This window comes from Salminus brasiliensis, chromosome 4 (genome assembly GCF_030463535.1).
Source record: "Salminus brasiliensis chromosome 4, fSalBra1.hap2, whole genome shotgun sequence".
Taxonomy (NCBI): Eukaryota; Metazoa; Chordata; class Actinopteri; order Characiformes; family Bryconidae; genus Salminus; species Salminus brasiliensis.
In genome coordinates, this window is record NC_132881.1 from 32,177,072 (window position 1) to 32,200,981 (window position 23,910).

The window sequence follows — 23,910 nt, forward strand, 5'->3', positions numbered from 1 at the left end:
TTTGTCAAATTGACTTAGTAATGCTGCCAGTGTGGTCTGGAAGTCCAGCACGGTAACATGAAGCCTGCAGCGTGTTTGACTTTTTGCCTCATTTTTCTTTCTGGATTTAGGGACGGTGTAAAGGGTAATGCTTTTATTTATCTGAATTATTTCTCCTGTGTTGATTTCACGCACATTTAAAATACGTCTAGAACGTGTTGTTTAGGTTTGTTTTATTGTCTTAATGGGTGAAATTGGGGTTCTCTAAGAAGAAAATGCTGTTTGGGGGACTGTGGGAGCAGGGTTCCGAAACTTTTTCATTCATCGGTTTGTTTGTCAGTTATGCTAAAGCTATAAAGTGTATACTCTGAAGAAAGGCTTCTGTATAGCATTGAAAGGGGTTCTTTTACTTAAAGAAACATATTCAAGGGGTTAGGATCCATAATAGGAACTATTTAAGTATTTAAATTGTTCTGTAAGTCGTCATGGTTCTATATTGAACCATTCCCTTTTCTAATGCATACTATGATAATATCTCATGATGATCAACATTATCTTCATGCTCAACTGACTTGTAATGAAGAGAATGGTATCTGTCTTTGTCGCTCAACATGCTGCTAAATTCTTTATGTAACCCTGGAGAAGCAGACAGAACAGCTCTCGTTGGAACTGCATAATGCTGAGTAGCACATCATATTTGTGTAAAATCCTGTAATATCACTCTATGACCCTAGTTTACATCTGGTCGCTTCATGCATCTTGAGAAAATTCAGGTAAAAATGCACCTCATTTAAAATAGATACAAATCCAATCCCTCAAACCACTTCAAGAGGTGATCTGAGACACATTGAGCCACGTTATAGCAGTGTAAACACATCCGTCTCTACAAGGTGCATTCCACAATAAGTAAGTTTGACTAACTGAAGACGCTTTTGACTACCCAGTGTAAATGCATGTGGCTAAATCTTATCAGGATACACTCCACATACTAGTCACATGAAGTGACCAGGTGTGAACGGGGTCTGCTTCCTATTTTCAGTGACAGCTTGTCAATGAATGCTGTGTCAGTGGCTGCTCAAAGCATGAATTACACATCTCGACTGTAGGGGGAGTCCAGGAGCAAGAAATGTCAATTCTCACAAAATGCTGCTTTAATTCTTGAATGAACAGGATATTACTTTTAAAGGACACATTTCTACATCTAACACTGTTGCTATTTCAATAGCCTTTAATCTCCACTTTGATGCCGGAGTTCTCTATGAATATGAGTACAGCACATCCATGGCAGTGGCTCCCATCTCTGTGGATCTTGGAGACATTACTGCAGCCAACGTGGAAGCAGTTATTCAGATCCGCTCGCTATGGAGGAACCCTCAGAACCAGGAGGAACAGCTTCTACACTTACAAGTGGGTTTTAAATGCTAACAAAGTCACTCTATACATTGCAGTTTGAAACATGGAGAACATGTACTCTGAAGTGTTTTGTTTGTCAAGTCAAGTCAAGTCAAGTGGGTTTTATTGTCATTTCAACTACATACAGAGTACACAGTGAAACGAAACAACGTTCCTCCAGGACCATGGTGCAACATAGACAGTGCATACAAGACACAAGTGCAACACAAACAAACAAGTGCGGACAGACAACACAACACAGTACAGACCATAGAATAATAAATAATTGATGGTAGTGTGCAAATTGTGCAATGTGTAATAAATAGAGTCCAGTGAGGTAGTAAAGTAAAGTTATTAGTGCAATGCTTTGTTGTATCTCATCTGGTTATGTGTAAGCAAAGGAGTTCCACATCTACAAGAATTGCTTTCATAAATGTTGCATCTTCTGTCTCTGGTCTTGTATCTGTAACCCACTTCTCACAGATTCAAGATCTAAAACTTACTTCCAATTTGAGTGACACCACCAAACACTTATCAGTGGATGAGATGCACGGCGGCTTGGACTACAAGGAAGCAGTTATTGTGCATATGCATTCTGGAAAGGTACATTTGTTCATGTGAAAACTTATGAAGTATGGTGGTAGAGTCACCTCTGAAACTAGAGATATGATTTAAAGGAGTAGTTTACCAAAAATACTAATGTTGCTCAATGAAAGATTGGTAATAAGAGATATATGAAGGGAGGGGGGGGGGGGGGGGGCAGAAAGTTTATGCAGAAAGTGAATTATTTTCACTTGAAAAAATCAATAATTGAATGATATATATAATTACATAAAGTTGTTCCAGCTTTAAAAAAGGGTTCATATCGTCATATCATCAAGACTATGTAATGAAATTAGTTTTATTTTTACATATTATTTTTATTTCTTGACTGAGAACTACTTGGTAGATACCATTATGCTTAAATTTCTTGTTATCATAATTCCATAAAATAAAATGTATATTTGTAAAATCTAAGTTATTTTGTTTATTATTAATTAAGTATATGCAGCTATTAATAAAAGGAATGGTATATTATGTCTTGATCTTCATTCACAAATTAAGTAACATCTTTGGGACCCATTTAGATTCAAGGACTTTTTGACACTTCTAAGGACAACACCACCAGTCTGAACTTCAAAAAAGGACTGGTGTCACTGCTCCAGATCCAGGCTACATATGGGGTCATCATGGAAGTAAGCTGAAAACGTTTGATATTTTCCTTACCACAAAAAATTTAATCACGTTCTTCATAATTACAGGTATCACTATCACGGAAGGCCCAAGAACCCATTTCACATTCCAGTGCATAGGTTGTGCTTTATGTAGTTTTCTCCTCATTGTATTTTAGGACGGAGCAACAGGACGATGCCAGGTTTCATACCACACCTTGAAGGATGATATCATCAAAGTGCAGAACTATCAGAACTGTAAAAACAGCATTACTAATGACAAGTTCTCTGACCAGGTATGAATACTGTACTTCAGACTGTACTTTACAGGCCGATGCTCTAAACTGAAATTTGCTAAAAAGTACCTCATGCCCTGTGGTTTCAGATTTTAGGAGTGAGCCATGTCGGCTGGTCTGAAGCAGTTTTTACCATAGAGGATAACCACATAAAATCAGTAACATCACAGGAATTCCGTTCAGTGGTTTTGGATGAACAAACCACAGTTGGAATCCATATTTCTTCAAGGTATTTCATTAATAATATAAAGAAAAGGTTGGTGCCTCTTAGATATATATATAAATGATTTCTTTCTGATTGACTGTTTTGTGTTGTACCTCACTCGACATGCTTATAAGCTCAGGATGAATGGGTGGATTTATGTAAATGTGTAAATCAGATTATCAGGCTATTTCTGTAATTTAGTTTGGACTATATTTACTGCTAAGTGAATGGTTTTAAAACGTAAACTGTGTTTGAATAATCCATCACACACATATATTTTAATAAAAGTAGAAAGATTCAAGTTTTACATCATATTGGCCCTTTAAGAAAGTCCAATTAAATCAAATCACTTTTATTGTCACATCACATTACACAGGTGTAAGGTGAGTAAAAAACTTAGGTGCATCATCACTCACAGTAATACAAAAAAAGAACATATTTTAGATCATATTATACATAGATCAAACTATACATTATACAATATATACTATACATTATGCACACACTATACACACTCTATACACACTCTCTCTTTACAATATTGAGTTTAAAGCAGTTAAATCTACAGGTTTGACATAATCAGAATTTGTACATACTTTTAATTCAGGTGTAGTTAAGTGGAATCATGATTGAGTATAAATCATTTTTATTTAGATTGAGAAGCATGATATGTGTGCTTCTGACTTTAGGCAGCTCCTGCGGCTCTTATCAACAAAATCTGGTGCTAATGAGGAGGCCCAGGGAGAGCTACAGGAGGTACTCGCTTCTTTCAAGGGGAGCCATGTGAATCATACAATTCATGCTTTACCTGCTGTCAGACAGTCTGCTTTCAGTGGATACCCAGTAAGTTACAATAGCTTAAGAGAAAATCCCTACCCACTATAATGCTCTTATTTGAAATTTGATATCTTACCTCCTGGTAATGGATTCTGCTCATTTTTAGCTGCAAATACTCCTGTATTCTTAATGAAGCTATTGTACTGTAATGCTCTTAAAAAGCACTAAATTCTTTAGACGATGACAGGGTTAAACTTTCTATTAGGCCTTAATTGTAGTGCGTGTCATACCTGGCATAATGGATCTCAACAATAGGTCTACTGAATGAGAATAAACATAAAAGAAAGTGTTAAAAGTATTATTACAATCTGTTGAAATGTGTAGTGTATTGGTGTGATATCAGTGATGGGTCATCTTCTTTTGTAATTCTTTCAGATTTCTAAGCTGCTTGATCATTTGAAAGCAAATGGAGTGAACAAGCTGCAATCAAGTACAACAGAGGTGTTCCTCCAGCTGTCAGAATCCCTGCGGCCTATGAAGATGAATGAAATCCGCGATATTTTGAAAAAGTCTGACAACACATTAGTGTAAGTAGTAGCTGCTTAAATTGAGCCTGTGTGCCACTGTCATGTGTCTTTCATGGTTATTGAGAATGCTCCTTTTTTCCTCCTGCTGTTGGTTTAGTTCTGTTCTAATAGATGCTGCTGCAGCAGCCTCTACACCTGCTGCACTGGATGCTGTTGTTTCATATATAGACATTGCAGACCCTAAGAAAGCCCCACTGCTGGAAAAATTCCTCTATGCATGCGCATTCTCTTCTCAGCCATCCCCTCATTTGATCAGTGTTGTCACTGTGAGTTAGAGATTTTTTCGAAATCATATTTACCTTTAATTTGCATTGAGCAACTTTTCATTATTGTTTACATTATTGTTGTCTGTGTTGCAGACTATTCTTTCTCAGACATCAATAAAGCGCCAGACACGGGAAATCGCTCTAATTGTTTTAGGGACAGTGATAAGGAAAATGTGTTCTGCAAACATGTGCCACCTGCAGGTAAAATGTTTTTTTTTTTTTTTTTTTTACATTTCTGTGTCTATATTTTTCTGTATTTATTGTTCTTGGCTGTGACTGAAATGGATACCTTTTTCTTCATTAATATTGCACTATATAGACAGAGACTAGTAAGTTCACTAAGTAGCTTAAAAAAACACACCTCATCATCATGCGTCAGTACCACTCGCATAAAACAAACACGTGTGGCTGAGCCGTGTTTAAAGCTCTGAATCAGTAAAAGCGTTGTGCTGTTCATGGAATAATATTTGACTGTTATGTTGTGTAGAAACATAAGCCTCCCATTAACGAACTGCATGGGGAAAATATGTGAAATTCACAGAATTCAGTGGCTCATAACTATCATTTGCTTATATGAGCAAATGTCGTCAGCTCCATTTCATTCTGATCAGCTGAGCTGATGTTTACTAGAAATTACGAGTGCACTGTGAGGGATTGTAGTGCCCTCAAAATTCAATGTTAAAATTCGGACACTCTGAGAAAAAACTCATTAGTGCCCCAAGACGGAAATAGGGAGCCTATTTGGTCACAGCCACTGTAATATCAACACCCTCTTGTTTCTGCCATTTTATACTATTAACAAAATCCTTCTTCACATGCTGTGAGTAAATTATGACGAATGAACCAAGAAACATACTTCGTTTTTTTTTTTGTACCATATTTCAGTGTTATTCTGTATGTATTTTAAATGAGAAATCAGCAAATAGTCTACACAACCTTTTTGCTATTTTTTCTGTATTTTGTCTTTCAAGGACGTCAGTGATGCTTTGAGGCTTATTCTCAAAGGTTTGAGTGCATTCAAAGACGAAGCGGACATAAAGTCACACCTGCTGGCCCTAAAAAGTGCCTTTCTTCCAGAGACAATCCCTATCCTTCTCCAGTATATCGATCAGTCTAAATCACTGTCAAACATTGTACTCTCAGCCTTGCAGGGGCTTCCATCTCAATATATCACAAATGAGGTACAGTAAACATTCCCTGTGTGGAGTAAAATAATCAGAGCAGATATGTTTTGTGTGGTCATGCCCAAACTATACATATCTTTGTTGATTACATCAACATTAATTTAGTAGGGGTGAAAAGGCAGAAGGGCCATTTTACAAGAGGGAGTTTTTTAAACCTCTAAGTACTGCTCTGTGCTGTATTTTCTCTCATCAGGTTAAGGAGCGTGTCAGAGACATCTTTACACAAAGGAAGAAGTCTTTTTCTGCTGCTGTCCGATTGGCTGCTGCTCAGCTACTGCTCATTCATGAGCCACTGTACACAGATGTTAGAGAAGTGATCCTAAGAATAGCAAAGGAAAAACCTGAGATCTCCAAGTTTCTTACTGCCAAAGTTATGAGTTTGCTGCAGTCTGACCACCCAGCCAGGTAAAAACAATACTGAATCATTACAAAGTGTATGAAGGGATTGGTCAACTGTCAGGTGTCTTATTTTACAGTTTTACAATTTACAATGTTTTCATAAAATCATGCTTATTTCCATGTTTTCTCATTTTTTTAAGTCAAGTTTTCTAGTGTATCAGTCTGTTTGAACTACATAAATAATGGAACTTTACATTGTTGCCCAAACTATCTCTGTTCTCAGGAATGTAATTCTTAATGTCTTGAATGATTCAAAACTGAATAATTATTTTCATCTTGGACGAGTTGGTTGTTCATCATCATATGCTGGACTGATGGCAGGTATCAAAAGCTTTCTTCCTGGATAGACTGAACTTACTGGTTCTGGTTTATCAGATATAGTAGTTACATTGAAATGTTTTTGAATATGACTTTATTTTATGATTAATGTTGTTTAATTGTCTGATATGTTAAACTCTACAGAAACAAAGGATACAGTTACATCATATGAGTTTGATTTTCTCTTTTCTGACACTGGAGCTCTAAAACAAAGCAATAGTCACTTTGCTACTCAGAGCAGAGGGGGGCGTTTGCATTCACTGCAGGTATAATGTCCATGGCCGTGTTCACATTCACTACCTAATATGTCAGTAAAAAACATTCCATGTATATGTTTTTGCAACTTCTTTTGCTGTTGAGTTTTTAAAATCTGGTCTATTAATCTTTTAACTGCAACCAATACGTAACCTAGTGAGGACTATTTAAAGAGACGTACAGAACGCAGATTAACTTACTCTCTCTGTCCTCAGGTTTCTTTAGAACTGGGTGGTATTGATTCACTGTTAGCGACTGAGCCAATTGAGGAAGCAGAGGAAGAAGAGCTAATGGCAGGGATGTCAGCCATGTTTCTGGGTGTGCAGATTCAACCCATCATCTTTTTCCAAGGTTATGGTGACTTAATGAGCAAGTATTTCTCAGCACCCGATGGACCACTGAACATTCTCTCTGGAAATATTCTAGTTGTCAATCAGAGACAGGTAAACCATTGAATATCCAGGTATTTTTAGCCATTGTTTAGTTGACTTGTCTTATTTAATCAAAGGAAGATCCTATAACCCATCACAGAATTGCTTTGTTTTGCCTTGGACAGAGTGTAATTCTACAGTCTGGACTTCAAGCTCAAGTTTTCTTTCATGGAGGTCTTTCTGTTGATGTGTCCGCTGATTTGGAGTTTAGTTTATTCAGCCAGGAATCAAAAAGCTCTGTTAGTAATGAGTAAGTGGAATTGTGCTTATGATGCGAAGTTAGAATCTAGAAAGCTAATCTACTTTATCATTGACTCATATTCCTATAAATAAAATTCTGATGTCTTTTCTCAGTTTCTCAATAGTTGTCAGTGCCAGAGCAGAAGCAGATGCTCTATTTTTGAGGACTACAGCTGAGACTGTGGCCGAGATGAATTCTTCCATCAGCTTTGTCACCACTGTTAACTTCTCCCACATACCTGTGCAATACTGTCTGCAGCTCATCAGAGAGCCTCTCCTTTACAGGTATAACAGCACAAAATGAAAGACTCAAAGAACTGAAATTCATTGTTAAATTAAATTATTTTAGTATTATTGCTCATATTATTACAATATGCATGCACAGTCAAGACAGAAAGCCTGCATATCCCTTTCATCTTTCCCTGTGTTTTTATATTTAATAGAGTATATTTTTGTCACAGGATTCTACAGAAAATAGCCCAAAATGACCCCACAAAGTTAAACAGGTTTCAGACTTTTTGGCTGATTTATTAAAAATCTAAATTGAAAATATCAGATGTACACAAGGGTGGGCACCCTTTGAAATGACACCCAAAAGGGAACTTATGTGCATGTTGTTTCCACTGATGAACTCAGTCTATCGTAGAATGAATATGTAACGCAATAAAACGTGGTGAAGGTAAAAGGGGTGTGCAGACTTTCCGGCTTGACTGTATATTAAGTACTACTATCAAACTAATATGATAACATTTAATAGTGGCAGGTGCTATTTACACTGAGAAAAAAACATTCATACCAATAGAAATGATATTAACAGATATTAATGGTCCTCCTTTCTCCTGTTAAAATGGTGCTGTTATTACAGTGACAGTTTACTAAGAACATCAACAAGTTTAAATACTAGCATGTGTTACATGAAACCTTATAAATGCTTGGCAATCTGTGTGCACCTACAAAAACACTACACAGATAACCTGTAACTGCACGTCATAATCGAGTACACTGACATGTAATGGGACATAACAGGAATTCCAAACACAAACACTGTAATGTAATAAAAATATGAATATTTAGTTCATAGTTGAATACTGTAGTCAGAGGGACAGAATATCAAGACTACAGAGATGTGCTGCAGGAAAAGATTGCTAAGCTCATTATTTAAAAAAAACTGTTTTGATTTTCCTCTCCAGAGAGAGAACATCGACGCGAGTATCCGTCCAGAACAGAAATAAAATTGCTCAACAAAGAAAACGGAAATGGACAATTCCAGGAGAAGAGGCAGCTCTCCACAGGGACAATTTAAAGATGTGTAGAAACCTCCTTTAACTGTAACGTGTAGCAACATCAAGAAACAAAATGTAGAAGTCTTCCAGAGTTCCACAATCTTTAGCCATGGCAGGGTTTAGAATAATTAACAAGTGGTATCAGAGCATCATTCTGGAGAGTCATTGATATAAGTATTATAATGAATGAAGGACTGTACAATTCATACAAATGAGAAAAAAATAAATGCATCAGTTTTACAGAGCTGAAATATTGGCTGCCCTGTACAGTACGGCAGACGATGCGGTATGTTGTGTAACTAACCAAAGTGCATAGCACTGTATTTTCTTTCCTCCAACCTCTGAATATAAAGTCTCACTTTATATTTATATGAATATAAATCTCTCACATGCCACAGTTAAATAATTTAGTTATGCTCAGATCTTGTTTGTGGAATAGCGGTACCATTTAGTAACACATCAATGAATTAACATTGTTTAGTGGTTCAGAACATGCTATTAAATACTGGATTCTGTAATAACGAACTAGTAGTGCTGCTCTGTGCTGAAAATAATATATCACCTTTTATAGACATACCTATGTAAATTACACCAATTCATAACAAAATTATGCAAATCAGGTATTTATAATAAAAAAATTTTAGTGCTAGGATTCTAATGTATAATCATATAAATTTATAAACATAAGTTCAATAATTAGCAGGACTTTAGTTCTCCTTTTGTATAACTAAGAATAAAATCACATGACATGATGAAAACGACAATAGAAAGAACTGGACACAAAATGTGTGTCACTAAAATGTGATGATTAAGTGTCAATTTTGTGTAGAAAAATGAATCCATCTAATTTATCCACTTCCAATAATATCAAGCTGGTTAGCTGGTAAGCTCAACTGTTACCTTCCCTGGGCCAAACATACAATTATTTAAAAGGGATCCATAACCTGTTTAATCATGAAGCATGCCTTATTTTATAAAACAACACAGCTCCACTATATTTACAGTAAATCAGTGTGTGATTAGCATTTTCTCTAAATACAAATGTTCTCTCCATGGTGGGGGCTGCTGTATTTGACTGTATTTGTTTGTGAAGGACAGGTGACTACTAAACAAATCTCATGCAGGAACAGACAGATTAGAAACTGACAGAAAGAAAGTATTAGAGTAACAGTGTAGTGCATAAAAGGTAGGAAACAGATCTTAGCTGTGTTGGTTTGGCATAGGAAAGGGAAAGAAAAGCATTTGAGTGGAAACATTTGAAACTAAAACTCTTGGAAATTAAATTCAGTTTGACAAGTTTAGAAAATAGAATTGTGAATAATACAAATGGCATCATCAATAGTGAATCAGCCCTGTTCTATGCCTGTGTCGTACTCTAGTTCTACCGTCCCATTAAATGAAGTCTCCACGGATAGGCAGCGAATGAGCACTGCGTTGTTGCCAGCGAAAACGCAGACTGGCCAGTGGAGAGTCTGTATGAGCTTCAAATTCAGGGAAGCCCAGCTGATTGAGGATGGCATAGATACCAGCTTTGGCTGCCACCTGCCGAATTAAAAAAAAAAGTTTCATTACCACGATGAAAATGTACTTTCTGCAGCTAAAATTGTCGCCTAGATTTCAGATAAGATAAAAATATTACAGCAAGTTCCATAACAAATATAAGGTCTTACATCTGTCATTATTTCTTATCCTCTTTAAAACCTTTCCAGACTCCAAGTTTTAGAATCCCCATTGCATCATTAACAACTTTTTTTCATTTGTCATGTTCTTTGGGGCAAGTCTTACCTTGGATTGTCCTCAACCACACATGTTTTTATGTATTTGTTAATGAAAAAAACAACACCTTAAAATCAGTTTATTACTGCTAAACTGTATGTATGCTGTATGTGTGTGTGTGTGTGTGTGTGTGTGTGTGTGTGTGTGTGTGTGTGTGTGTGTATGTGTAAACCCTTTTATTTTCCTACACTGAGTATTGCACCTGCTCGTACCTGATGCATCCACAAGCTGAAGGGCCGTCTCCAGGAGTCTTTTTTCTCCAAGTGGAGGTAGCTGTTGAAGAGGATGAGGTAAATGTAGCGCTCCAGGTACTGTAAACTCTTCAGCCGTAACTGCAGAGATTCAGCATCTGATTTAGCCGTTTTGATCTGAGAAGAAAGAAAACACATCTTCATGAGAAAGACAGAAAATGAACAGTCTGGTCATTCTGCAAAGCTGATCAACATGAATATAAGTAAATATTTTACTATTTAAAAATGTGGCGTACTTGAATAATGAGAGTCCAGAACATGAAAGTGGTATAACATTAACCTCAAACTCTGCTCTTTTAACTGTAACCGTCTTAGCATATTTTGTTATGCCCCAAAAATGTACATACACCCGGCCCACTAGTAAAAGACCTTCAACATCTAAAAAGCTTGGTCACAGGTAAACGCAGAACCTAGTTCGGGACAATATCTGGTGTTGAAACTGTAACATTGAAGAGCAGCACTTCATCACCAGACTTCGTTTATGATATGGTTGGGATAGATAACTTAATACACGTTGCTACGTAAACCAGTGTCCACAGAAGAAAAGCTTAAAAGTGCCGTGCAACGAAACGAAAATCAGTGAATCCTAACACTGCACAGAGATTATTTTTATTTATTATTTTTAATAAATGAAAAGTCTCTCATTATCATAGACAGACTGTCTACCACCAATACACCCATACTTAAACCTGAAATTCACATTCAAACCTACCTGTTTATATGAGCATATAATGATCTCCCGCAAATGGTAATGCATGGGAGTCATTGTCTCACTGACAATGTCAAGAGCCATGTCAACCTCTCTCTTCATTTGGTAACCATTAGGGAGCAGCCTGACCACCTGCATCACCACCTGAACATAGACATACAGTGCTAAGACATGTTTCCAAATACTATCAGTAGACATAAGGCAGTAGGTCCACATTCCACCCGGAGACCTTAAATTTACAACAGGTTGTGAAAATTATCTCCCCAAACACTCACACAAACACAAAAAACTGCAGCACTAAACCAACTATACAGAGCACGTTAAAAAGTAGCTAAAAAAAATAACCCAAAGTATCAACATACCTCAAACTCGCCCTTGGTGTATTTTGCATCTGGAACACTTACAATTTCCTCATCTCCACATTCAGGAAAGCCCTGAAAATGGTATATAATTCTGTCACTTTAGTCATTCTGAGACTGTCCTGAAATATATGGTGTATTTCACAAGTGCTTTAGAGCGTTCCCAATATTAGTCAGTGGCATGGAGGTGAAAACCCACTTAGTAAAGATATAGATCAGTAACCCTTTCACTAAAGACAAAATGACCTACATTAAAGTGCCACAAAGTGAGTGTGCTGATGACCATCGCAGACGTGGTTCGATCTTTCCCATCACTGCAGTTGAAGATGAACGCAGAGCCAGCATCCTCAGCAAGAGTGGACTTCATGGCCTCCAAAAGCTGGTCAAATATCTAAGAGGCAGCAGCAATACTCAAGACCATCTACATCACATTTTGTTCAAGAGCATCATAAATGTACTTTATATCAATAAAATGACAGTTTTTGGTACATGTTCTGCACAAGTCAGCAGGGTGTTGACTTACCTCTTCATTCGGAGCACAGCAGTCAGAGAAAGGAATGCGATGGTAGGTGAGACCTGGATGGATGGTCTTCTGCTGTTCAAAGAGCTCCTGAAGAGTATAACAGCTTTTCAGCATCCTCATCTGCTTCTCCTGCTCCATAGTAACCTCAAGCCACTTCTCACACCTCAGAATTTCTTCCTTCATTGCCGCCTCCAGCATCTGTGGGACAGTATTAATTTTTGCGAAACCTTGTGTGTGGTTCCCATTTTGGTCTGGATTGAAATGTGACATGAAATCGGCAAGTCCTTTTAAACACTGCTTGTGCAGCTCTTTGCCTTTTGATCATTTTTTTCCATTTCGAATTAGATCAATAACATACACCTGTTTCATCTACTGATCTATTTATGTATACACTGTATTTATGAATATGTCTCTCTATACATCCATCATATCTTATCCACTGATCTTATGAGGCATTTCCAGGGGTCAGTTTTGATATTTAAACTCCTTCCAGCAGTGAAGCTATGTTGAATATGACATAAATAAATATAAAAATAATAAATAAACAGAAATAATACCTCAAGTTGTTGCAGGTTCTGTACACACACTGGGATTGGCTGCTCCACACAAACTGGCTCTCGAGGAGTAAACATCTGCCCATTTCCTTCCACGACAAGTTCCTCTTGAAGATTGACCCACAGGATGCTGGAGTGCTTCCGTTTCTCATCCGTAAGGTAAGACAGTACCACAGACACAGCCTGAAATCGAAATCAGCATATTCATAGCTTCCTACCCAACAGAACATTGGGAAAAGACCTTAGAGTGCAAAATATGTTCTACCTCAGAGCTTGGCTGTGCCATTCCATACACAGCCATCTTAAGAACCCGTCTGAAGTTGGCCACTCTCATTTCCTTGGTTGTACCAAGCAGGTCTGGGACCAAATATTCACTAGACACCTATACAAAAATAGTAATTTTGGAATATGTAAACACTGTTGTGAGTACAGCAGGGCTCCATACTCTGAGCTGAACATTTTTGATCAACTGTAAAGAGCTCCTTTCTAATTTCTAATATCTAAAACAGAATGCATGTATATATTGTTTTAGCGATGGATGATAGGAATGTAGGCCTCACCAGTATCCTTGTTCCATCAGTGACCAGGCTGGCTGGAACGGAGAGCTCAGATCGATCCATACTGCCCAGGAGCCTGTAGATCCATGCATTCTCACACATCCACTGACTGAAACTCTGGGCGAACAACTGTGGATACTAAAATATAAAGACAGAAATGGAGACAGTAACAGTGAATAAAATAAATAAATGATTGTGTGTGAGAAAGTGTGGGTAACGAGAGAAGGCGGCAGAAAAGGATGAAAAGAAACAAGGTGAGTTTCTCATTCCCTAATCCTGATACAATGTATATTACAGTACCTGATCATGAAGGTAAGCGTTAAACACTATCAGGTAGAAATAACGCTCAAGGCTCTGCACAGATCTTTGGAGGAAATAACCCTTTGTGCTGCTTCCCTGTATAACAATAAACGAACAGAAATACATTATATAAAGTAAACTAGAGGGAAAACACATCTGTAGTCAAAACTATTTCTACCAAATGAATATTACTGTACGTCATAAGTCATACGAAACACACTCACTTGAATCTGATAGTCCTCAGCAATACCTTCCATTTTACGCTTATTTTCATATATAGCATCTTTGATGTTGTGCATTTCCGAACACATTTCAATAGCTCTGTCAACCTGTGTTGAAAAGATAGAAAATACCAAGCGTTAGGACAATATGGTTACAGCACACATACATTAACGGCTCTACATTTGCATGGTTTTAGGTTTGCTGTACATACACCATATGTACACTGCACATACTGTATCTATACTAGGTATACTATATTAGGTAAGATGCTGACCAATAATGGTACAGTGGTACCGCTGTTTGATTAAAAATGCTACGACAATCTAACCTCGTCAAGGACTTGTTGACCTTGGGGAAGACGACAGATAAGATTCTGAATGACTTGGAATTCTGGCTGATGCTTATCCTCTTCTGTGTCTTCTTCCCTGTGAGGGAGAGATAATTCATTCTTCCTCTCAAATGAGAACCTATCATATGATATCTATCCCAACTACATCTGGTCACATATAATCAAAAGCATACTGAACAAGAATTAAAAGAAGCTTTTATGCATTAGACATAGATATTTATATGTGTGTTATTATATTTGCATATCTATTACATATCTGTATTTTAGACCTGAGAGTTGTTATTGCAAAACAAATCCCTCACTTGGATGTACATGCTGCCCTCTGCAGTTGGTGTAAGACTAATGCACCCAGGATTAGGCCGAGGTTGGTTCTTCCCACCCCCTCCTGGCAGCTGAAGAGCAGTGCAGGCAAAGGCCTGGAGCCGTCTCTCAACACTGACAGGCCAGGGCTTTCCTTCAGAGGGGTAAGAGGATGTCATATGTAAGTTTCTGCTTGTTTAAAAAGAGACATAAGAAACTTAATTTCTAATAGGAATATAACTATTCTCACAGACATCACAGACACAGAATGTAAATTATGGTATGTTGAATGTAACCCTACACCTAACCATAACCCTACCCTTAGCCTTACCCGTTTAGGGTTAGATTTAGAATTAAATTTAAGGTTTAGGTTAAGATTAGGTGCATGGTTAAAATTCAATCGACAAAAAATTTACATATTCAGCTGAATGTCAAGTCAGCATTTATGAGGCATCTATAATGGCCCATCAAAGTAAAGTGATATTAAAATAAATAACCCACAACTGGATGGGAAATGAATGACTACATCATATTTTTATTCAAATCAACCTAAGAGACCAGGCAACATACACATCTTCTATGTTTAACGAAAGACAACATTATTCTCTTTCTCAGTTCAGACAAACACAGTTCTTGGAAAACATTAGTCTACAAGTCTTGAGTTAATGTTTAGCATCCATGTCCATGTTATTTTCATTTCCAGAGCCTGATATAACACTGGGTGACATAACATGATTTATCAGATTAGCTGACAACCATACAAGCTAATGTTGTGGAAAAGCCTGAAATGAACAATTATCCGAATGAAAAAGAACATTAGATCTGGAAGAGTTGACATACACTCTTAATATAGCATCTTAATGAGATCCTGAAAGAGTTTTTTATTGTAAATAATCAAAGCAACCACACTGTAAAAGCACTTTGCTTTCTAAATGTTTCCTTTAATTTAACTTTTGCAGGCTGGCATTTAATAATGTTAATGCAAAGTAGCTTTGATGAGCTATGTATAGCACAGTGGTTTATTGCCTATAGCCTATTTTACCATTGTTGGTGGGTGTACTGACAGGGCAGTTGGTCATATTTATGGCAGCAAGGTTGTGGTTTAAATGCCAAATGTTTTCTTTCTGTCGGTCTGTGCTTTTTTGAAGAGTATTTTTAATAAGAAGAGTAATAATAGACATGATCACAATGTAGCATCTGAGTCTTACCCTGAGGAGATTTACAAAGGCATCAAAATCCTCTTCTAATGGTGCCCCCTCTATAGGAAGTGGGAGTCTGTAATATCTTCAAGGAAAAAGGAACAATTACTTGAATGTATGTCAAAATAAAAATCATAGAACAGAATGGTATATATTAAAGGGATATGTTTTCAGCCTAAGCTTAACATCTGTATCATACAGCCAATTAACATTATAATTTCAACAGTCTATAATGTCAGTACTATAACAGTGCATTGCCCTGTACTTACAGTTGCAATCGAAATTATTCAACCCCTCATGTTAGGTTTAATAGCAAAATGTACAAACTGCTTGCAACAAATCAATCAAACAAGAGCAATTTAAATACCTCAGCACAACTAATATAACAAGTGTTTTCTGCATATTCAGCTGCCAATCCAGACCATACCCATACCCATACCCATACCCAAAAAGTTCACGTTCAGTTTCATCACTCCACAGACGTTTGTGAAGGGATGAAACAATACTGGAACTTTTCAGGCGTATGTATCAGTGGTATGTCGGGAGAAGAAAGAATGAGGGATATACTAAAAATAACACCCTGCCTTCAATGAAGCATGGCAGTGGCTCGGTGATGCTCTGGGGCTGCTTTGTATCCTCAGGCACTGGAAACCTGCAGCATGTGGAGGACAATATGGATTCAATCAAGTATCAGGAAATCCTAGAAGAAAACGTCACGCCTTCTGTGAGGAAGCTGAAGCTTGGGCGTCACTGGACCGTCCAACAGGCCAGTTATCCCAAGCATATTTTAAAGTCCACCAAGGCTTGGTTTCATAAGACGTTCTGAAACATTCTGGAGTGGCCGTCACAGTTGCCTGACTTGAACCTCATTGAAAATCTATGGTGGGGTTTGAAGAAGGCAGTGGAGTACACAAACCCATAAATATTAGTGAACTGGAGGCCACTGCCAATGAGGAATGGGCTATGATTTCTCAGGAACGCTGCCAGAGCCAGAAGCTGATGTCAGAAGGGTGCTCTACTAAGTAGTAAATACACTTGTCATGAAGGGGTTGAATAAAGGTATTAATTAAAAGTGGCATTTTGTGTTACATTTGGAGAAACCACTTGTTTCTCATTTCTTGCTTGATTGGTTTATTGTACTGCTGAACGTTTCTTAATTCTGCAATTAAATATGCAATGGGGGTTGAATATGTTTGAGAGCAACTGTATTTACAAAACAGAAAAACACACATAGTGCCATTATATTGAAAATGTTATAAAGAAAATGCTGTATAATTAGTTTAACATCCCTATTTGAATGACAAGTTACCTGTGAGAAGGCAAGCTGAACAGTGGTCTTTTGTAGACCTCCTCAGTCACATGCACATCTTCCTCAGACACAATCTTGACATGCTGTGGCTCATCTTTAAAGTGTTCAATGTTATTATAAACATAGAAGATGTTCTCATTGAGCTTAGCAAGGTCACATAGCTGATAAAAGAAAGGAAAATGAGCAATGTCAGTCAAAACTGTTTTAGAAATGTCCTGAAATGAGAAGATCTAGTCTGATGGAGTTGGTCAACACGATAGCTATATTTCACACATCATGTAGGAAACTCTATGACCTGCCTCCTTCCTGATGGAAAGCTCCAGCTGCTCTGCTCTGACCCCTCTTTTTAGGTGGAGTAGGTTCTCATGGAGGTTCTCTTTCCTCCTGGGAGTGTATGGAATAAAGTCTTTATCCAGACGGAGAAAGACAATCGGCTCTTCTCGCACACACACGAATATCACCTCCTGTACGCATAAGACAATTCATTAGGGTGGGTTTTGGCAATTCTGCTGAGATTAGCACACATGGCTGTATTTATACTGTATTATATTACTAATACCAGCTTTGTTTAAATCCTAGACACTGACCTCATAGGCCTCACTCTCCAGCCTCTGGAGGACCTGCTTAAAGCCATTCAAGCTAGGTTGGCCCATACCATAGAGAGGGTAGTTTCCCTTGGCCTTGCGGAAGTTTGGGGCCCCATAGCTTCCTGTGGTGTTTAAGACATCTGCTCTACTGTTCACATCCTGAACCATAAAAAACTCGCCCTGGGCAATAAAAGACATATAAAAATTGGGAGCGTGATAAGCTATGCTTTAAGACATATTGTCACTGTCACGCAAACACCTTGTATATCTAAAATCACTAATGGACACTTTACAGGAGACTCAATGTTAAAAATCAATGTTGAGTCTTTTTTTTCATTTATTCATTCATCATAAAATTTGGACGCAATAAAAAGGACAACAGCCAGTTTGACATTATGTCAAAAAGTGACCCAAACAGCTAAAAATGGAGATGCAATGTTTTTTTCGGAGCAAAATTAAGACAATATGCTGGTCAGTCTTTAAAAAAAAATCAATTCAATGGTTTTTGGTGCTATTTTGGGGTTTTGCATGTAAAACAAATAATAATAAAAGTTGAATCAGCTACGATAAGAATTATGTTTTAAATATTATGTCCAATATGACTGATGAAATGTAATATGCAAAAAGTGAAGACCAAATCATGCTTATCAAAAAGCTGTTCATAACAATTCAATGACAATAAACTACTACAGGCCTAAATGGTGAACTACAGTTTATTATTTAAGAACATTTGTTTTTTTATTATTAGCTTCATTAAGACATGCTTACCAGCACTAGGTAATGCTCAGGCATCGTATCAGATATTCTTCCCACTGTGTAGTTGGCTGACAGGACACTATCATGAATTTGAAACTCCTCTCTGCAGTTGTACCTGCTCAAAGACACTTAACTTAGTCTCTGTTCAACAAATGTCCGCATATTACATGCTTTTGCTAATTTAGTCCCAAGGCAGACTGGGTGGAACAGCCTTTGACTAGACAGCTCAGTTATGTGGCTGTATGCATGACCCAGTAAAAGTGTAACATGTGGGAATGACATTCAAGGGAACACAGAAAACCCCGGACAGAATTAGAGCATCGTATTGGGCAGTAATTTTGAGATTAGTACTTACGTGATGACCACAGGGGCCACCTTGTTGGTGATGATGGACTTGGCTTTGCTGTTAGGAATGTTCAGGGCCTGTAAAGAGCTGCTGAGAGAGCTTCTGTCTTCAGCCATGCTGTTACCCTGGTGACCAACTTGGTGCGTAGGTGCCACCAATGCAGGCTGGGACCCTGCACTGGCAGTAGTACCCATAATCCGAGCCGAGCTGCAATGAGACCACACACTGAGGATTTTTTTTTTTTCACTGGAGAGAACAACACCACACACTTTAGTGTCCTTTTAAAAGAAATACTTAAAAACATACTCTTCACGACTCGTATTAATAAACAGAATCTTAAGGGCTATTTCTTAATCAGTGAGACAGCAAACTTTTCACAGTGAAATAATCGTCTGTCTACAGTCTGCATGCCATGCAACCACAATCAAGACATTGTTTATATGAGGATTTACATAAAAAGACTACATTCTTTTCCATATCATTCCAGCTACTGCTTGATCTTAAAGAGAAACGTCTCACGGTCGAACAGCTGTGCTGCTTGTGCTCATATCCTTTGCTCTTTGCTTCTTTGTTTCAGACATCTTCGAGGTTTTGTGAAAGCTGAGATTTGATCCAGTCAGAACAGATTTCTTGAAGTTCTCTGCTGTTAGCACTTTCTTCTAAACATAGCAAACTTAAGTTTCTGAACAGCAAAGACAAAAGGCTTCTGCTCTTGAGTCATTTGGCTTTCTGGTTCTTTTCTCACAGTGGCAGAGCTGAAATAGCAGCCCTAGAGGGGGCACGGAAGAAATACTGTACATCTGGCAGCCAGACGGCTGGGTGGGCGGCTCCAGACATTCACAGGACAGCCTCCCTTATGGGGCAGACCCAGAACACAAACTCTCACACACCATCACTCAAACATCACTCAGTGCCAGAAACAAGTTGAAAGAGACGTCCAGAACGAAATACATTTTTGTGTTTATACAGAACTAAAGTAACTGGTCATGGCCTTAGACATGAAGCACATATAACAGATATTGCCAAAGATTACCTGGGACTAATTTAGGTGATAGAGCTGGTCATGTGATAAAGCTTTTCCACATATGTTATAAGGCCAACAAATTGTTTGCCCCAGAGAATATCATTTCAGTTGACTGGAGTATTTCAGGCTTGGAGATTGTATCCCTGGCATCAAGAGAAATGCTGACCTTTTCAAGGGCCTTGATTCAAATTCCTGTTGTGTCACGGTGAAGAAGAAGAAAAAAAAGCAAAGACGAAAATCTCTAAATATGGCCAGGAAAAGCCCCAGGATGCTTTTGTTCGATGTCACACAGATAGGAGGAAGGATATGAGCACCAGAGAGCTTTGGGGGGCAGGCCAGGGGGAGGGGGTGGTAGTGATTGACATATCCTTATTCAAAAAAAATTATGGAGAACATGAGAATAATTTCATGTCCCAGTGTCCCAGTGTCCCAGTCTCCCAGTGTTCAGCCAAACTCAAGCATGCGTCTGTGATCAGTAGAAAGGTCAAGTCAAAATCTCTTAACCTTAGATGGACTACAGCCTGTAATTATAGAACTACAAAGTGTCCCTATATGTTAAGTGGAGCTGATATAATGGGCCGAGTTCATTTCAAACCAAGGGTGGTCATGATATTCTGATATTACTGTGTATATGGTCTTAAATCGCTTGGAATCATTCGATTTTTATAATACTGTAAATTCAAATGTGTCTTTTTCCTCGTCTGTAAGTCACAACAGTAGATCAAATGCTTTGACAGCAAGGATTTGTAGATATGTAGGTATACTGTTGTAGCGGATTTTACAACATTCAGTTGTTCTTAGAGAATAGAAGCAGATCACAGATTACTTCATCAGGACAGATCAGCCTCCTGAGCAAGCTGTTAACCACATGATGGGTGCAATTAAACATCTGCTTCCTACTTTCAAACATGTGGAGCAGTGCAAGCCATGGCACACTGGTCCACATTAAAAGGTGCTGTCAGCATGCACTGTAAAGTGTTCCTAAACAGTTGTATTTATATACCATTTGTCCAAATGTTTGAGGACACCCCTTCTAATGAATGAATTCAGCTAACTTAAGTTACACACATACAGCTTGTCTAGTCCCTATACAGAAGTGCTGCCAACAGAAAAGAACTCTCTGGAGCAGATAAACATAAACCTATTGGCACCATGCCTAATGCCAGGAGTGGGCTAGAGGGGTATAATGCATCCCAGCATTGAGCTGTGGAGCAGCGGAACTGTGTTCTCAGGAATGATGGTGCTCCATCCAGTGCTTTTGGAATGGATTAGAAAGTCCTAACATTCTGACCTCACTAATGCTCTTGGGCTAAATGCAATCAAACCTCATAGCATTGCTCCACAATCTAGCAGAAGGCCTTTCTTAGACAGTAGAGAAACATACTTTTTTAAATACCCTTGATTTCAGAAAAAAACAATGAATGAGCAAGTGTCCCAATACTCATGCCCATACAGTGCATCTGAACTGTTGATAACACATCATCTCATATTGCAACACTGCTAATGCCAAGGCCTTACACTTCTTAATAACAGCCATATTTGAGCGCCATTTCCCACAACTAATGCCCCACAGTGAATTACTCAAAACTGCTAAACACAAGACAATGTGCGGTTAGTGTGGCGCAACAGATAACACCACTACCTGCCAGTGAGCTACCACCACACCACGCGGGAGACTGGGGTTCAATTCCCGGTCTGGGTGACTATGCTGCGCTACACCAATAAGAGTCCTTGGGCAAGACTCCTAACACTACATTGGCCCACCTCTGTAATACCAGTAACCTTGTAAGTCGCTCTGGATAAGAGTGTCAGCTAAATGCCATAAATGTAAATGCAATGTAGCAGTAGTATTTGTCTGTCCATCAAGAAAAGTCAATATTATAAAGCAGATTTCTCACCTTATCACTTATTCACTCAAATGCCCATACGGTCCTCCTTGCTGGCCTGCGCAGCAGAATGAAGTACACAAATAATCCAGTTCAAGGTGCCTTGCATCTCAAGTCAACCCCCCCCCCTGGCCCTCACTGGTCCTTAGCTGTGCAGTCAGGTGTGAGCGCTTCTGAGTAGCCTAAGATTACCAGGCCCAACATCCTCTAGTGGTGTGGCCAAGGTTAGTTTACACAGAGAGAGGAAAGAGCAGAGAGAGAGACACACAAGGGGGGAGTGGGCACTTATCCGGCCTGCCTCTCAACTCACAAAGAGTGCTGATATGAGAGAGGAAGATGTGGGGGTGGACTCTTGTCCAGGCCCAGACCAATCAGAAGCTCCATCTCTTGGAAACATAGCGCCCACCCAAGCACACACTTTCATGTGGGAACATAAAGAGTGGAGAGAGAGTTTACAGCGAAGTTGCATTAAAGGGCTCTTATACCACAGAAAACCAAGCTGTCAGTGCTGTTCGATGACTAAGAGATGACTCAGCTTGCCACCATTCATCAAAAGCATAGAACTGTAGGAGACAGTGCTTGATGGGCAGCACTGCGAAGCTGAGCAGAGCTACCGAATCAAATTATGAGCTACCAGATAGAGCACTGATGGATCTTCTTTGATTGAGAGGCACATACAAGTAATAAGGAGGGGTTACGTTCACAATATCCTTGCAATACTCAACCAAACAACTATAAAAACTGGGTAATAACTACTATTCCAGCCTTATCCCAAAGCAGAACTAGTGATTAAGTAAACAACTAAATGCTGTGCAAAACAATCACTGTTGGTTCTTGGGTTAGTGAATGGAAAGTTGTGCTAATGTCACTTTTGTGCTGCTGGACAAAAGCCTGTAGTTTTACTGCCAGTATCTTTCAGAGGTTTTTGTCTCAGTTAAATAAAGTCTTTTTAAGAGGTGGCGCCTTTCACAGCGTTGATAAAGAGCACCCTCAGCTTGAACTGCCTGCTGGTGTGCCATGGACAGTGTGTTGCCATGGGTTTCCAAGCAACCAAGCACTCCTCGAGAGTCCTTCATATACTGTAGTTTCATCAATACTAATCTCCTCTAGCTCCTCTAGGACGAAGTTTAAAAGCTCCAGAAGGGCTTACTGTCTCTCGTTTTCCCAATTTGGACATAAAGTTAACATACACTACATGTCCAAATGTTTGTGGCCAGCCCTTCTAATGAATGCATTCAGCCATTGCTGACACAGATGCACAAATGCACACGGCTTGTCTAGAGGAAGAGGACTCTGAAGCTGTTAAACAAACCTATTGGCACCATGCCTAATTCCAGGCAAGCGGGGTATACGGCCCCCAGAATTGAGCTGTGGAGCAGTGCAACTGTGTTCTCTAGAGTGATGAATGGTGCTCTATCCAATAGTTTTGGAATGAGTTGGGGATGAAGTGAGGTAGTAATCATTCAACATCCTGACCTCACCAAGGCTCTCTTCATGGAATGCAATCAAATCCTCACAGTAATGTTCCAAAATCTAATAGAAAGCCTTCCCTGGACAGCAGAGGCAGTTACTCCAACAAAAGCTGATTAATGTCTTTTTAATACCCTTGATTTCAGAAGAAAAAAAAAACATAAATATGCAGGTGTCTTAATACTTTTGTCCAAATAGTGTTTTAGAGCTTTTGTACTAGAGTTGGTCAAATTGCTTCACAAATACAGTTTAAGAGATTATAATGGTAATCTCACAATGGTGGACTTTAGTACTGGCTTTGCTGTCCATCACTCCATCTAGTGGTTATTTAAGGTAACCAATCCCTTATGCTTAGGAACAGTGGAAAAGAATGTACACTTTTTTATTTAAGGAACTTTATTGACTTTGCTGTAATAGTGTCCACTGGCATTGGCGTTTCATTTAAATTAAGTCAATTTCGCAGGGTCTCAAATTTAGAAAAGATAAGAAAAAAACCTTTTTGTGTCAGTCTGTATATGCAATAATGCTAACACTTTTAAACCAGAAAGGCCCCTATCCAGGCATAGCCTTGTCTCTGATGGGGAATGTGTGGATCCTAACGGCTGTAGTC

At 38.6% G+C, this 23,910-nt stretch overlaps 3 protein-coding genes across 4 annotated transcripts in view; 1 reads left to right on the top strand and 2 right to left on the bottom strand.

Moving 5' to 3' along the window:
• The window catches only part of rps24 (ribosomal protein S24), a 42,352-nt gene that overhangs the window by 5,678 nt on the left and 12,764 nt on the right, over window positions 1-23,910 (bottom strand). The gene's annotated exons all lie outside the window — the stretch shown is intronic.
• Window positions 58-8,866, top strand: LOC140554730 (microsomal triglyceride transfer protein large subunit-like). The gene is made up of 18 exons (XM_072678028.1): window positions 58-124; window positions 1,205-1,386; window positions 1,855-1,974; window positions 2,499-2,606; window positions 2,762-2,878; window positions 2,968-3,107; window positions 3,773-3,926; window positions 4,296-4,447; window positions 4,545-4,713; window positions 4,807-4,914; window positions 5,685-5,894; window positions 6,091-6,302; window positions 6,520-6,617; window positions 6,759-6,880; window positions 7,085-7,312; window positions 7,426-7,550; window positions 7,655-7,825; window positions 8,731-8,866. Exons 1-18 carry the CDS (start codon window positions 58-60, stop codon window positions 8,864-8,866), a joined length of 2,619 nt encoding a protein of 872 aa, XP_072534129.1.
• On the bottom strand, window positions 3,420-23,881 carry pald1b (phosphatase domain containing paladin 1b). Of its 2 annotated transcripts, none has more exons than XM_072678026.1 (20): window positions 21,843-23,881; window positions 18,930-19,127; window positions 18,587-18,689; window positions 17,819-17,998; window positions 17,531-17,695; window positions 17,232-17,392; window positions 15,932-16,007; window positions 14,726-14,877; window positions 14,403-14,499; window positions 14,077-14,181; window positions 13,853-13,948; window positions 13,556-13,690; window positions 13,261-13,377; window positions 12,999-13,178; window positions 12,442-12,639; window positions 12,169-12,309; window positions 11,922-11,993; window positions 11,563-11,703; window positions 10,812-10,967; window positions 3,420-10,365 (listed from the first exon to the last, which is right to left on the bottom strand). In XM_072678026.1, exons 2-20 carry the CDS (start codon window positions 19,112-19,114, stop codon window positions 10,216-10,218), a joined length of 2,610 nt encoding a protein of 869 aa, XP_072534127.1. In that variant the 5' UTR covers window positions 19,115-19,127; window positions 21,843-23,881; the 3' UTR covers window positions 3,420-10,215. The 2 variants fall into 2 exon arrangements, with proteins under 2 accessions (XP_072534127.1, XP_072534126.1); XM_072678025.1 differs by lacking the exon at window positions 21,843-23,881 and adding an exon at window positions 19,440-21,803.